The sequence below is a fragment of the Trichomycterus rosablanca genome, chromosome 1 (assembly GCF_030014385.1).
Source record: "Trichomycterus rosablanca isolate fTriRos1 chromosome 1, fTriRos1.hap1, whole genome shotgun sequence".
NCBI lineage: Eukaryota > Metazoa > Chordata > Actinopteri > Siluriformes > Trichomycteridae > Trichomycterus > Trichomycterus rosablanca.
This window is the reverse complement of record NC_085988.1, coordinates 52,946,928-52,961,656: the sequence shown is the minus strand read 5'-3', so window position 1 is coordinate 52,961,656 and position 14,729 is coordinate 52,946,928. Positions and strand designations below refer to the sequence as shown.

The 14,729-nt window shown below is 38.8% G+C and overlaps 1 protein-coding gene across 2 annotated transcripts in view; it reads left to right on the top strand.

Annotated features, from left to right (window-relative positions):
* Window positions 1-14,729, top strand: part of cacna1c (calcium channel, voltage-dependent, L type, alpha 1C subunit) — a 243,825-nt gene that overhangs the window by 182,805 nt on the left and 46,291 nt on the right. For both annotated transcript variants that reach the window (XM_062994612.1, XM_062994606.1), the window contains 6 exons: window positions 4,577-4,668; window positions 4,766-4,922; window positions 5,147-5,274; window positions 8,392-8,488; window positions 8,584-8,686; window positions 8,821-8,922. In XM_062994612.1, the coding sequence (XP_062850682.1) occupies window positions 4,577-4,668; window positions 4,766-4,922; window positions 5,147-5,274; window positions 8,392-8,488; window positions 8,584-8,686; window positions 8,821-8,922 (679 nt within the window). The remainder of the gene's footprint in view (window positions 1-4,576; window positions 4,669-4,765; window positions 4,923-5,146; window positions 5,275-8,391; window positions 8,489-8,583; window positions 8,687-8,820; window positions 8,923-14,729) is intronic.

Here is a 14,729-nt window from a genome sequence, read left to right as displayed (position 1 = left end):
TCAACTGACAATTGTAAAATTTTAATTTTAAAAAAATGTAATTGTTAAAAAAGATTTCCAAGGTTTTCACACATCATTGTATTTGGTTAATATGAAAACATTACTAAATTGAATGCGTGCAACACACTTAACGAGGTTGTGTTCTCACACAACCATTTAACACATGCAGAATTAGATTTTTTTTCAGAACTGACATTGTTTTATTAAAATCACAATGGACTTTCTGAGAAAAAAAATGTCATATTTTACTACTTTAGCTGCTCACTGTGAAATGTTTCAAAACTGTGTAACTACACTTGAGTATTCTATACACTTTTCACTTTTATTTTATCCCTGTGTACACTTTTTGAGTACACTGCAGGCATTAAAATATTTGTATCCACAAAATGCAATCACATTGGTCAGTCTAAACATTAAAGGTGTTAGATATCTAACTGCTGAGCCCACTTCGATTGGCAAAAGGTGGTGCAAATCCATTGAGGACTACACTTCACTGCAACCGTGTTGCAGTGTTGACAGTATCACCACAAGGTTAATTCTGGACCTAAGCACAAGGGTTGGACAAACTCAGAAAGAATAGGATGGCAGAAAATATAAGAGATATGTAACACGATATAACACTATAATAATACAAACCCTATTTCCAAAAAAACATTTTGTAAAATGCAATAAAAAAAAAGAATATGTGATTTGTTAATTTACTTGAATCTTTGTTTAACTAACAAAATAAAAAGAAACTATTTCTAATGTTTTCTCTGATTATTGTATTTCATAAATATAAGCACAATTGAAATTAGATGCCTGAAACACACTCATAAAGTTGGTACAGGGGCATGTTTAGCAGTGTGTTCCATCACATTTTCTATTAAAAGACATTTTAATGGTTATGGAAATAAGTAAACTTATTATTGCAGTTTTGCAAATTAATTTTTTCTTCATTCTTATTGATATGAGGCATCAGCTGTTCAGTTCAGTTCTGCATTGGGGTCCATATTATTAACAACAACAACAAAGTTAGATAAACACCTAGTGACACCTGCCTGTTACTGTTACAACCCCAAAAAGAGTTTCTGACATTTACTGTGACTTTTATTTCATTGCAGACCACAAGATATGTAATATGTCAGTTATTCAGGCCAGTCCCGTGCCTTCTCTTTAGTCGTGTCTTTGTAATGTGTGCAGCATGTGGTTTTGCATTGTCTTGAAAAGCAATGCATGGACATTCCTGAAAAAGATGGTGTATTAAAGACAGCATAATATTAACATTATGCTTTGACACAACATTATACTTGACACAACCCCATACCATGACAGACCCTGGCTTTTGCACTGGGTGCTGATAACAGTCTGGATGGTTATTTTTGTCCATTTGGACAGGTTGCCAGTACATTACAGGACTCTACAAAGAAAGGACTCGCTCCACACGGAAGTCAAACCCAGACCTTCTTGCCATGAGGTGACAGTGCTACCCACCAAGCTACCATGCTGCACCGCTTCTGGACGGGGTTAACACAAGCCTTTTTTTTTTGCACACAGTGCAACAGTTTAAAGTGGAATTTGTAAATGTAATTGTGTAATGTAATGGAACTGTAAAAGTACTGTAGTGTTTGACAAAGGTTTGCCGAAGTAATCCTTTGTCCATGTGGTTCAGCTATCGATGAACAACAGTTCTTGAAGCACTGCTGTCTTTTGTAGATTCTGGGGCACCTGGATTTTCACACTTGTTCATTGGATAGAACAAATTGTACTACTCCTGACTTGTGTCCCTGAGCTGCAGCTCTTGGGTTCCACTGGATACAATGCTACAATACCCATATCAGCTGGCTAACCCGTGTCTGTGGAGCCCTCACCAGTGTTCATGACTACTGTCTTAACATCATCTGATGCTCTCTCAAACTCTACAGGACTATTATGACCTGCATGAGTTTTCTAGCAAATGCAAGGACCAAGTTCTTACACTCCCTACTACACTCCCTACTGTTCTTACAGTTCTTACACGCCCTTCAACTGCACAATAAATCTACTTTTGGGTACCACTCCACCCTGTGACAGCATGAAGAAATATATATTGGCTCTAGGGTTTATCCATCTCCCTACCTCAGGGGTGGGTTTTTATGGGAAAGAAGGACAGGACCTTATATTGCTATATAGACTGCCGGGGCCTCAACAAGATTATTATCAATAATTGGTCTCCCTGCCTCTGAATTAGTTAAACAGTTGTTTGTATTTTCTAAATTAGACCATATGAACCCAATTTATTTAATTTTTGTCTGGTCAACTTATTTTTATTTGTTAATGTACATTCATTCCTGCTTTTCAGGCCTGCAATACATTTCAAAAATATGGGACAGAGCCAACTTAGGACTAGTAATTTGGTTAAATAAAATAAATAAATAAATAAACAAACAAATTAATAAATAAACAAATAAAAATAATGTGATTTTAAACAGGTGATGTCAATGAGTGATTGTAATCATGTACCCATGATGGGCTGAGTCTTTGAGAATCAAAGATGGGCAAAGGATCTCCAGTTCGTCAACAAATTTATGAGTAAATTACTAAAATAAAAAAAATAAAAAACTGTTGTTCAAGGAAAGTTATAAAAGGATTTGCATTTTTCTCCAGTACATAAACAATTAAACAATTCAAGGAATCTGAAGCAATTTTACTGTGTAAAGGGCAAGGGTGCAAGCCTAAGTTGAACACCCGTGATCTCCGATCCCTCAGACAGTACAAACAATGAAAAACTCATGCTGGACACATTACAAAGGCATGACTGCTGAAGAAGAGGGTACAATATCTTATGCTATTTTTATGTTTTTATATTTTCTGTACATATGCAAATTCTGCTGAACATGTAAATTTGTACATTGTCTACATATAGTCTTGTCGGTATATTGTATTGTTTGTAAATTGTAGAGAGCTAACAACAGCCGGAAACAAATTCCCTGTGTGTGTAAACATACTTGGCGAATAAAGCTGATTCTGATTCTGACAAAGAATGGGATAAACACCTGAAACACTTAATCACTTAGTGTCCTTGGTGCCAAAGCATCTTTTAAGTGTTATGAGAAGGAATGGCAACACTACAAAGTGGTAAATGCTTTACTGCCCAAATTTTCTTTTTGGAATGTACTGCAGGCCTGAAAATGCAGGAATTGATGTATATTAATAAATAAAATAATGTTGACCAAACATGACATATCCTCTGGGTTCAAATGACTGCAATAAAATATATGTCAATGTAATTGTAAAAAAAACCAAAAAACTTTTTTTTCTGCATTTTGTCCCAACTTTTTTGATTTAGTGTTGTAGATGACATCTTTGTCTAAAGTAGGACTTTACACTGTGTGAGGCATATCCTTTAGTTACTTTTGGAAAAGTACCTGTGAAGCTTGGTGACTTTTCCAGGGTTTGTGGAGTCCAAGGGTAACTTAATTACTTCAGTGATGTACTTTTCCACCATCATGTGAAATTTTGTCCTATCCGATGACCAGACAGAGGTTGAACCAGAAGAACAGACCCTTCTGTGCCATTTGTGATTTGTTGTGCAATTATGGGGCCTAATCAGGATCAATAATGCTATAGTAATGTCATACATAATTAGACATGGTTCTAAACCTCTTTTAAACCTCATTTACCTTTATCTGTCAGTGCAGCACATATTGGCCACCTTAATGTTGGGGTAGACCTTTCCTTTCTGGAAACCCTCGGGAAAACAATTACTGTTACATTAGGTAAATCAGGAGTGTATATCTTTTAAAATAGTGGCTCCTAAGTAAGGAGGAAATCAAATTATGCGCGGTTATTGGTTATTAAGCTAGCAGATAGCATCATAACAATGAAGCAGAAAATAATTTATTTTATATAATGTATTGTCTGCTTTATTGTTATGACCCTGTTGTTATTGTTATGATTTTTTTTACTGGATGATTGAGTAAGCAAAGAACAATAATTTTTACATTGTTATTGAGGGTATTAAATGCATTTGTTTCTTAAATGAAGTATGTTTTAAAAAATGTTTTACAAAATTTAACAAAATCTAGTTACCTTATGCTCTGAAATCATTAATTGTACCAAATATGCAAAAACGTATGTTGTGTTTCCTTGTAGGTATTTTGATTGCTAAGTGTATTAATGATGTCATTTTTTTTATTTAGCAGTTTACATTTATTAATTTGACAGTCTTTCCACATGGATCTTTCTTTAACTAGGGATGCAGAATATAGTCCAAGCAAAGAGCTGTTAAAGAAGGCATCTGTGATTTATGTGGCAATAGAAGTTAACACCAATTTACCACCAACTTGATAAAGTAGAACACCACAACGTAACTCAGAAGATATGTTCTAGTAAAAAGGACTGATGCAAAGACAACACAGTCAAACTATGAATAATAATATTCAAAATAAAAAAAATAAAAGCTTGTGACACAGTGGCAAGTAATAATAACAAAAGGTTGAGTAATATTAAAGGCACACCTCTACATAGATATTCATGCAGACACATGTAATGGGTGTTTAAGGTATTTGTTAGTATTGATGTTATTTGGTTACACTAAAGCCACCTTACTCCACAGGTATTTGGAAAGATAGCACTCAGAGATAACAGCCAAATCAACCGAAACAACAACTTTCAGACATTTCCACAGGCTGTGCTTCTACTTTTCAGGTCAGCTTATTCTCTCTTTTCATCACCATTTTTCTGTTATCTATAGGCAGATAGAAAACCTTACTTTTTGGGTGTATTGTTCTGTGTTTGTGTTTAGATGTGCAACGGGTGAAGCCTGGCAAGAAATCATGCTAGCCTGTTCCCCTAACCGCCCATGTGAGAAAGGCTCTGAAGAGGGCCCTACCAGTGAGGAGTGTGGTAGCCATTTTGCCATCATTTATTTTGTCAGTTTCTACATGCTTTGTGCCTTTTTGGTAGGTGCCCATTTAAATTCAATTCAATTCACTATGTTATATGTTATCCTTCTGTCGCAAATCACAGTCATAAAATGCAGAGAAACATTACTCCTATCAAAGCAGTATAGTTTAATATAGTATAGTTTTCCTTTAATAATTTACAGCACTAAAATGTAATTCACTAATGCTCTTATTATTGATCTGACTATATTCAACATTGCTGTCTGCCTTTATGATCACAGATTATCAACTTGTTTGTGGCTGTAATAATGGACAACTTTGACTATCTGACTCGGGATTGGTCAATCCTCGGACCACATCATCTTGATGAGTTCAAGAGAATATGGGCAGAGTATGACCCTGAGGCTAAGTTAGTCAACTTCCATTCTTTTGCATATTTGTAAGGTTTTTTGTACCGCCAGGCCTTCGGTTGGGCTTCCTAGTCTGTCTGGACTTTTTACCAGTTGGTTAGAAATGCTAGGTGATGTACTTCCTTCTGCAGTCCCTGTTAGTTATGGAAAGTGAGTGACACATTCTAGTGAATGCATGAGGTACCTGCAGCTTTTGCTTTGGTTGAGCTGTTAACATGACACAAATAATGTTACACTGAAAATAAAATAGATGCATATGAACCACATAGTTTACTGTATAGTTTGCATATTATGTTTTCTTGTTGGCACATTCACAGGTACAGCAAAACATCCTTATGTACTCATATCAGTTTGGTGGTACATCCTGTCCACCCGTACAGTCTGACATTGAAGTCAGATATGTTTTAGAGATATTTCTATTCTACTGTATATTAGAATTAGTGCATAAAAGGCAAGCATAAAGGCCAATATTGAATGATTATGATCTTTGATGTTTCAGACAGCACTACATTAAAAATAAATATGCTGTTTTGAAAATAAAACTACAAGGGTTTGTAAAAACTTTAGAAGACCCTTTTATACAAAGGAATGTAAGACTTTACTATGCAAGGCATAAGCTATACATTAATTAAGTAGACAAATTCAACCTGCTTCTCAAGGCTTATGCTCATCTATTGGCTCTAATGCAGAGTTGTTTTGAAAATAAAAATTAACATTGTGTTCTTTAGGCCAAAGAGGAAAAAAGAACTATCCTAATTGCAGTCAATGCAAAGCACAAAAGCTAGCATATCTCATGGTAACAGGGTGTGTTAGTACAAGTGGCATGGGTAACTTGCACATCTGTAAAGGCACAGTTATTGTTGAGAGGGTACATATGCATTTTGGAGCCACATATGCTTCTATCCCTTACTTGCAGAAACATCCCTGCTTCTTTAAGCATGATGCATGAGATATAGCAACATGGCTTTGTACTAAAATGGCCTACTTGCAGTCAAGGCAACTAAAGCCATTTTTTGTTCTCACTTCTCAAACAGTTGCAGAACTTAATATACTTAGCGTAAATGTGGTATAACTCATTGGTAATCACACCTCTTGCCCAACGTTTTTGGATAAAATTAAATAAACGGTCTTTGTACTCTTTTAATTGAATATAGGAAGCATGATGGTTTCTCATGCAATGCCATCTCTGAGCTCCAAGGTCATGCACATTCAACAGTGGTTTCTGGCTCTGCCCTACACAGACTAAAAGCTCTTTAGATTTCACAATATTATGAACAGTACATGGTGGAAGACAGTGCATGGTGGCGTCATCTTGACAGCAGCATTTGTCTTTCCAAAATACCAATAAAAGACTTGGAATCAATCTTACCTTCATATATATGCAAATCTCCTATGCCGTGTGCTTTGATGCATTCTCATTCCATCACTGATGCTGTTTTTTTATTTACTGGTAACAATCAGGATGATCTTTTTTATTTATGGCATGTAAAATCCAAAAAGAAGCTGATGCAGCAGCAGACTGTTAAATGACTCTAATTTTCCAAAGTTCCTCCAAGACCATGTGGCAATGTCCATCATGAAAGTTTCTGCCTGAGAGCTTGATGGTCGCGCACAATTAGAAGCGGTTTCCAGCCTTGGCCTTTACACACTGAGACTCCTTAAATATTTTTATGTTATTATGAACTTTAGATTGTGAAACACCTAAATTCTTAGCAATCTTGCCCTGATAAACATTGTCTTTAAATAGATGCATAATTATCTTATGAAATTTGGCACAAAGTTTGGCTTGCAAAGACTATGCTTTTGGTGGATAGTTCTTTTATACTTAGTCGTGATAACCTTACTTTTTACGATCTAAACTGCTTAATGTGAATCCTTCCAGAACAGTGTGGCTTGTATAACCTTAGTTTTATTTTGCTTCTGTCCCAACTTTTAGTTTTAAAAATGTGTTTCAGGCATCACATTCTATTGTTTTTTATACAAAATACAAATTTTTGAACAAATAGAGTTGGGCACATGTAGACCCTGCCCTGGTGTCCTGGATCACTGACAACCTGACAGGCAGACCCCATTATTTAAGACTACAAAACTGTGTCAGAGCAGACTATGAGTATCATGGGGGCTTCACAAATTATTGTACTTGCTCCTTTTCTCTTCACCCTGCATATGCGTCTAAAACATGCCATCTACAAAAGTTCCTAAATGACACAGCTATCGTGAAATGTATTAGTGAGGGAAATTAGTGGACACAGTAGAGATGGTGGTGCAGAGGCAAATGCTGGCAAAGTGTCAACAGTAATAAAGACCCCTTTCTATCTACTACATAAAACACTACAGGGACAGAGGAGTGCACTGAGCAGTAGACTGCTCTTGCCACGCTACAGGAAGGAACGCTTCTGCAGACCATTTCTCCCGGCAGCTTTTAGACAGTACAACTCTCTCTAATTCATCTTAGCATCAATGCATAATCATCTGCACTGGTCACTTTTTCTGTAGTTCCTGTTTATTGGGGGGGTTGTGTCAGTGCCGACCAGTGGCAACTCCGAGTTTCAAACCGAGAAGTTCAGAATCTCGGCACTGGTGTGCTAGCAAAATATCTCGCTGCCCCACCTGGGCCCCCGTTCCTTTTCTTATTGACAGAACACTAAGGGCAGACCATTTTACAAGGTTGTTGGATTAAGTCATGTTTTCTTCATTGTTGTCAAAGAGTGAAACATTTTATTATTTATTTTAACAAGATGGCACCACACCTCATTACGGACTTGAGACTTGATATACTTGATGTTTTCTCAATAGTGGGTTGGTTGTAGGGGTTCATATGAGTGGCTATCATGGTGTCTTAATTTAACTCCTTTGCATTTCTATCTGTGGAGTCATGTCTAGGCAATTGTATACTCTATGAAGATATAGAATGTTGTTAATTCTAAAGAATGAATTGTTTATTCTTATGCTATCATTCAGCCAGTTGTTTAGTGAAAGTTTATCAGAAATGGGAGAAAAAGATGAATAATCAAAAATTAAGGACAGCAAATTTAACACTTTCTGTAGACCTTATGGGCAATTTTCTGTTTTCACAAAGAAAACGGACATGAGATTTATTGTGTTTTTTTGTACAGGGGAAGAATTAAGCATCTGGATGTGGTAACATTACTAAGGAGAATTCAGCCACCACTGGGATTTGGCAAACTCTGTCCTCACAGAGTGGCATGCAAGGTATAAGTAAAAAACTTTACACAAAATGCATGCATATATGTATACAGTTAAAAATCTCAACTATAAAAAAATCATGTATAACTTGCTTTTGACAGCGCCTGGTGTCCATGAATATGCCGCTGAACAGTGATGGCACAGTGATGTTTAATGCTACTCTGTTTGCTCTGGTGCGCACAGCCCTTCGCATTAAAACTGAAGGTATAAAATGACTCACAAATATGATTAAATGAATGTCCTTTCACAGTGCTGCAACAGATATTTTAAAATTGTGAATAAACATACATACTGTACATACTAGCTCACAGAACGCATAACTTATGTGTGTAATATAGGCAATCTAGAGCAAGCAAATGAAGAACTGAGGGCTATAGTAAAGAAAATTTGGAAGAGGACAAGTATGAAGTTGCTGGACCAAGTTGTGCCCCCAGCTGGAGGTCAGTAATGCTACTGGACATTGACTCTTTCTTATAGTCTTTATCTACTTCAGACACCTTATGAATTATACATTAATTACAAGGACAGGTTTGAATGTATTGCAGGGCGTCGGGGATGGGGGGGGGGGGGGGGTGTGGCGGTCAGCAAAGGCTATTTTTTTTTTTTTTACAACCCTAAATCACAAAAAGTTGGGACGGCATTGAAAAAGCAAATAATAAAAAAAACACATAGTTTCTTACATTTACTTTGACTTTTATTTGATGTCAGACAGGATGAACCTGAGATATTTCATGTTTTGTCTGCTCAACTTCATTTCATTTATTAATTAATAATAATTCCTGCATTTCAGGTCTGCAACACATTCCAAAAAAAGCTGGGACGGTAAAGCATTTACCACTTTGTAATTTTGCCATTCCTTTTCACCACACTTAAAAGAAGTTTTTGTACAGAGGACACCAAGTGATTTACTGTTTCAGCTTTTATTTTGTCCCATTCTTCTTGCAAACACGTCTTAAGATGTGCAACAATACGGGGTCGTCGTTGTCACATTTTTCCTTTTAAAATTCTCTATTGGGGAAAGGTCATGACTGCAGGCATGCCAGTCCAGTACCCATACCCTCTTCTTCCACAGCCATGCCTTTGTAATGTGTGCATTTACATTTACATTTTCTGCATTTAGCAGACGCTCTTATCCAGAGCGACTTACAGAAGTGCTTCCATAGTAAACATTTCATTTCTCAAGTTTTAGTAAACAACAGTCGAAGAACACAAATCTGCTGAAACCTGTTAGAACCAAAATTTTTGTAAATAAGTACAAGTCAGCTGAAGTTCTTAGTAAAAAGGTGGGTTTTTAATCGTTTTTTTAAGACAGCAAGAGACTCAGATGTTCGGACAGAGAGAGGAAGTTCATTCCACCACTTGGGTGCTAGAACAGAGAAGAGCCTTGATGTTTGTCTTCCTTTAGTCCTGGGTATAGGATCAAGTCGAGCGAGACTAGTGGCTCGGAGGTTGCTAGGAGTACAGAGCAGGGATTGATTAGACCGCGAAGGTAGCTTGGGGCTGGTCCATTTTTGGCTTTGTAGGCGAGCATCAGTGTTTTAAACTGAATGCGTGCAGCTACAGGAAGCCAGTGAAGAGAACGCAGCAGTGGGGTGATGTGGCAGTGTTTGGGCTGGTTAAAAACCAGACGGGCAGCTGCATTTTGAATGAGCTGCAAGGGTTTAATAGTGGACATAGGAGCACCTGCCAGGAGGGAGTTGCAGTAGTCCAACCGTGAGATTACAAGTGATTGGACCAGAATCTGGGTAGCTTCCCTGGAGAGAAATGATGTACAGGAGGAACCGGCACGATCTTGTCATGTTGGCTATATGAGGAGAGAAGGTCAGCTGGTTATCCAGGACAACACCAAGGCTTCTTACCTTATCAGATGGTCTGATCTGGGAGTCATCAAGAGAGATGACTAGGTCCTGGGTTGGAGACTGATCTCCGGGAATGAGCAACGTCGCTGTCTTGCTGAGATTGAGTTTTAGATGATGAGCTGACATCCATTGTGAGATATCTCGCAGACATGCTGAGATTTGAGCTGAGACTTGTGTGTCTGAAGGAGGAAATGACAGAATGAGCTGAGTGTCATCTGCATAGGAGTGGTAGGAGAAGCCATGGGAGGCTATGACCTTACCCAGAGAGTGGCTGTAGATAGAGAAAAGAAGTGGGCGAAGTACAGAGCCCTGAGGAACACCAGTTGAGAGAGTGCATGGAGGAGATATGGATCCCCTCAATGACACTTGGTAAGAGCGCCCTTCGAGGTAGGATGCCATCCATTGCCATGCTGAACCTGTTACTCCAAGGTTGGAGAGAGTGGACAAGAGAATGCTGTGATTCACTGTGTCGAAGGCTGCAGAGAGGTCAAGAAGAATAAGGACCGCTGACAGTTTGGCTGCTTTGGCTGCATGAAGCTTCTCAGTAACAGCTACAAGTGCTGTTTCCGTAGAATGCGCTGTCTTGAAGCCAGACTGGTACGGATCCTGGAGGTCATTCTGAGTAAGAAAGGCAGATAGTTGGTTATAGACAGAAAGTTCAAGAATTTTCGATAGAAAAGAGAGGAGTGAGACAGGTCTGTAGTTGTTAATGTCTGTAGTGTCTAGTGTAGGTTTCTTAAGAAGGGGAATGACCTGAGCCTTCTTAAAAGCAGTAGGGACAACACCTGATGTCAGGGAGTTGTTGATGATGGGTGTGATGAATGGGATTAGGTCCTGTGAGATGTCTTTGAGGACGGTGGATGGTATAGGGTCGAGTGTGCATGTAGTGGGATTGCTGGATGAGAGGAGCTGTGCAACCTCATCCATGGTGAGTGGGGTGAAGCTGGTGAGTGTGTTGGTGGGTTGAGGGTCAGTTGAAAGTGGGTCAGTCGGAGACAAGGATTGATTTTGTCAATCTTTTCGTGAAAGTAAGAGAGGCAGATGGGGGAGGAGGAGGAGGGTTCAGAAGTGAAGAAAAGATGAACATGAAGCTTACATGGGTCAGCAGCAGATTGTTCAAGCTTGGCTTTGTAAAAAGATGTTTTTGCAGCAGTCACGTCAGATGAGAACCTGGACAGCAGATCGTGGTAGGAGTGGAGGTCAACACCGAGCTTAGATTTCCTCCACTTTCTCTCAGCTGCCCTTAATTCTCTTCTGTTGCTGCATCTGAAAGCCAAGGAGCAGGGTGAGAAGGTTTTCCTCATTTGAGGGTAAGAGGACAGAGCTGATCAAGGGATGTTGAAAGAGAAGAGAGTAGAGTATTGGTTGCAGAGTTGAGTGGAAGGGTAGCAAGCATGTCAGGGTTAGGTAGTGAAGTTAGGATGTTGGAGATCAGTGAGGAGGAAGATAAAGAGTGAAGATTAGGGCATGTTTTAAGGGTGTAAGTGTGGTTGGAAGTAGAAAGGGTTGGGAGATAGAGAGAGAAGGACACAAAGTGATGGTCGGAGAGGTGAAGTGGGGTGACAATGAGGTCCAGAGCAGAAGCTGGATGGCTGAAGACCAGGTCCAGAAGATTGCCTCCTTTGTGTGTCGGAGGGCTGTGGTTAAAGAGAAGGTCGAAAGATGACAGAAGAGGAAGAAGACAGGAAGACTGAAGTTTGTCTGTAGGGAGATTAAAGTCACCAAGAAGAGTCAAAGGAGTTCCATCTGAAGGAAAAAAACTCAGAAGAACATCCAGCTCTTCTATGAAGTCTCCCCAATGAGCCAGGTGGTCTGTAGATGACAATGATATGAAGGGTAATTGTAAAAGTAACAGTAAACAGGAAAGATTCACAGGAGTAAAGTGCCATTTCCTGGTCAAGAGCAAACCTGTACCGCCACCCCTACCAGATCCCCTCAGTGAATGAGAGAAGGTGTAGGCAGAGGAAAAGGCTGCTGGTGTTGCTGAGTTCTCGGTGGTGATCCACGTCTCAGTCAGTGCCAAGAAGTCAAGGCTGTGAGAAAAGCTGAGATGAAGTCAGCTTTTTGGACAGCTGATTGACAGTTCCAGACCCCACCTACCACTATTGTTTGAGACTGTTGCAACAGTTGGGGGTAGATGAGGTTGCTGGCGTTGCTGTTCCTGTAATGTGACTTGTGATGTCTGCAGGGTCTGTGAGATATGAGCACAGGAATGATTGAGTAGCACATGCTGAGATAAGTTTGGTAAATGAAACAATGACAGAGACTGATAGTACTTACCCAAAATTAGTTGTGTAGTAAAAGTTAGACAGATTAAACAATCCAGACAGACATTAAAACCTAGTAATAGTAAAGACCGGCGGAGATTTAATTTTATACTAAGCTTAGCCCTGCCCCTCAATTCACACCTAGGCCTTTAACAATAGACAGCTGAAAGCAATCAGCAAAACACTTTAACAATAGACAGCTGAAAGCAAATGCAGCAAGAGACTAGCTTTAGTTTCTTACAAATAGTTAAATTCTAGCACAGTTAAGCAAGTTACGAGTCAAAGTTACAAAGATAGATTCTAATACAAGTTACAGCAAAGAATATACTTAAACAAGAAGCCTACCTTACCCAAGAATAGAAATGTACACAATGGAAGACACAAGCACTGTGCAGCATGTGGTTTTGCATTGTTTTGTTGAATAATGCATGAACATCCCGGGAAAAGATGACATCTTGAAGGCTGCATATGTTGCTCCAAGATCTCAATGTATTTTTCTGCATTAATGCTGCCATCACAGAAGTGTTGACCTTTGCCAAGGGCACTGACACGACCCCATACCATGACAGACCCTGGCTTTTGGATTTGTTGCTGGATGGTCCTTTTCGTCTTTGGTCCAGAGCACAAGGCGTCCATTTTTTCTAAAAAAGACCTGAAATGCTGATTCATCTGACCACAATATATGTTTCCACTGTGTTCTGGTCCATCCTAGACGCCTCCGAGCTTCGAGAAGTTGACGCCGCTTCTGGACATAGTTAACATAAGGCTTCTTTTTTGCACAGTAAAGATTTAAGTGGCATTTGTGCATGTAACTTTGTATTGTGGTGCCTGACAGAGGTTTGGCAACATAATCCCTCACCTATGTGGTTATATCAGATATTGTTGAGTGGCGGTTATTGATGTAGTGCTGTCGGAGGGATCAAAGATCACGGGCGTTCAGCTTAAGTTTGCGCCTTTGGCCTTTACGCACTGAAATTCCTCCTGATTCCTTGAATCGCTTAATGATAATATGCACTGTAGAGGAGAAATATGGAAATCCCTTCCAATCTTTCTTTGAGGTTCATTGTAAACATTTCAATAATTTTCTCACACATTTGTTGACAAACTGGAGATCCTCTGGCCATCTTTGCTTATCAAAGACTCAGCCTTTTCTGGATGCTGCTTTTGTACCAAACCATGAATCACCTGTTGACATCACCTGTTTGGAATCACATAATTATCTAATTTTTTCAGCTCCGTACTAGCCCTAAATTGCCCCCATCCCAACTTTTTTGGAATGTGTTGCAGGCCTGAAATGCAGGAATAAAGGTTTATTAATAAATTAAATGAAGTTGAGCAGATAAAACATGAAATATCTCAGGTTCATCCTGTCTGCAATCAAATAAAAGTCAAAGTAAATGTTTTTATTTTATTTGCATTTTCAACTTTTTTTGATTTGGGGTTGTAATTATCTCTGAACCTGTAACGGGGCGAGCGGCTTCTGCCGCTACAGTGGGAATTTTAAGTAGTGTTCACTTTTAGTCTTAGTAACGCTGTGTGTGCGCAGGCATGTCAGCATAACAACCTGTTTATTACTCTGCTGTTTGTGTAGTGCAGTGGGCAGAGCACAGAGCACATATTTTTCTACCCTAGGTTCGAATCCGGCTTAGAGTGAAACTAAAGTAACACAAGCAGGGCCAGTGCTATGGGGGTGCTGGGGTGGGCATTGTCCCCCCCAGATTTTCTCACTGCCCCCCAAGCAAAGCAGTCCAGAACCAGGGCTGATATATTGTGTCTCTGAAAAACAGTAAACCAATCAAACAACCAATCAATCAAACAGACATATAATGCTAAGATATAAATCTTCCTATAGGAAACAAGATTGTATCAACAAGTATTGAGGTATACAATGAAGAAATGCATGAAAAGGAAAAAGGTGGAAATATGCATTTAAAGAAGAATAAACAAATAATTATTTGAATACAAGAACTTTATTAGGTCCTACCTAGTTGCATTTTATTGAATCAGCATAATTCCACAGTCTGCCTCTTGATTTTATGTGCTTAATTAAAAATAAAGGGTGATTTGTGCAGACATACAGTGACCAATGGCTTATACACTAAAACAAGTGCTTATTTTATT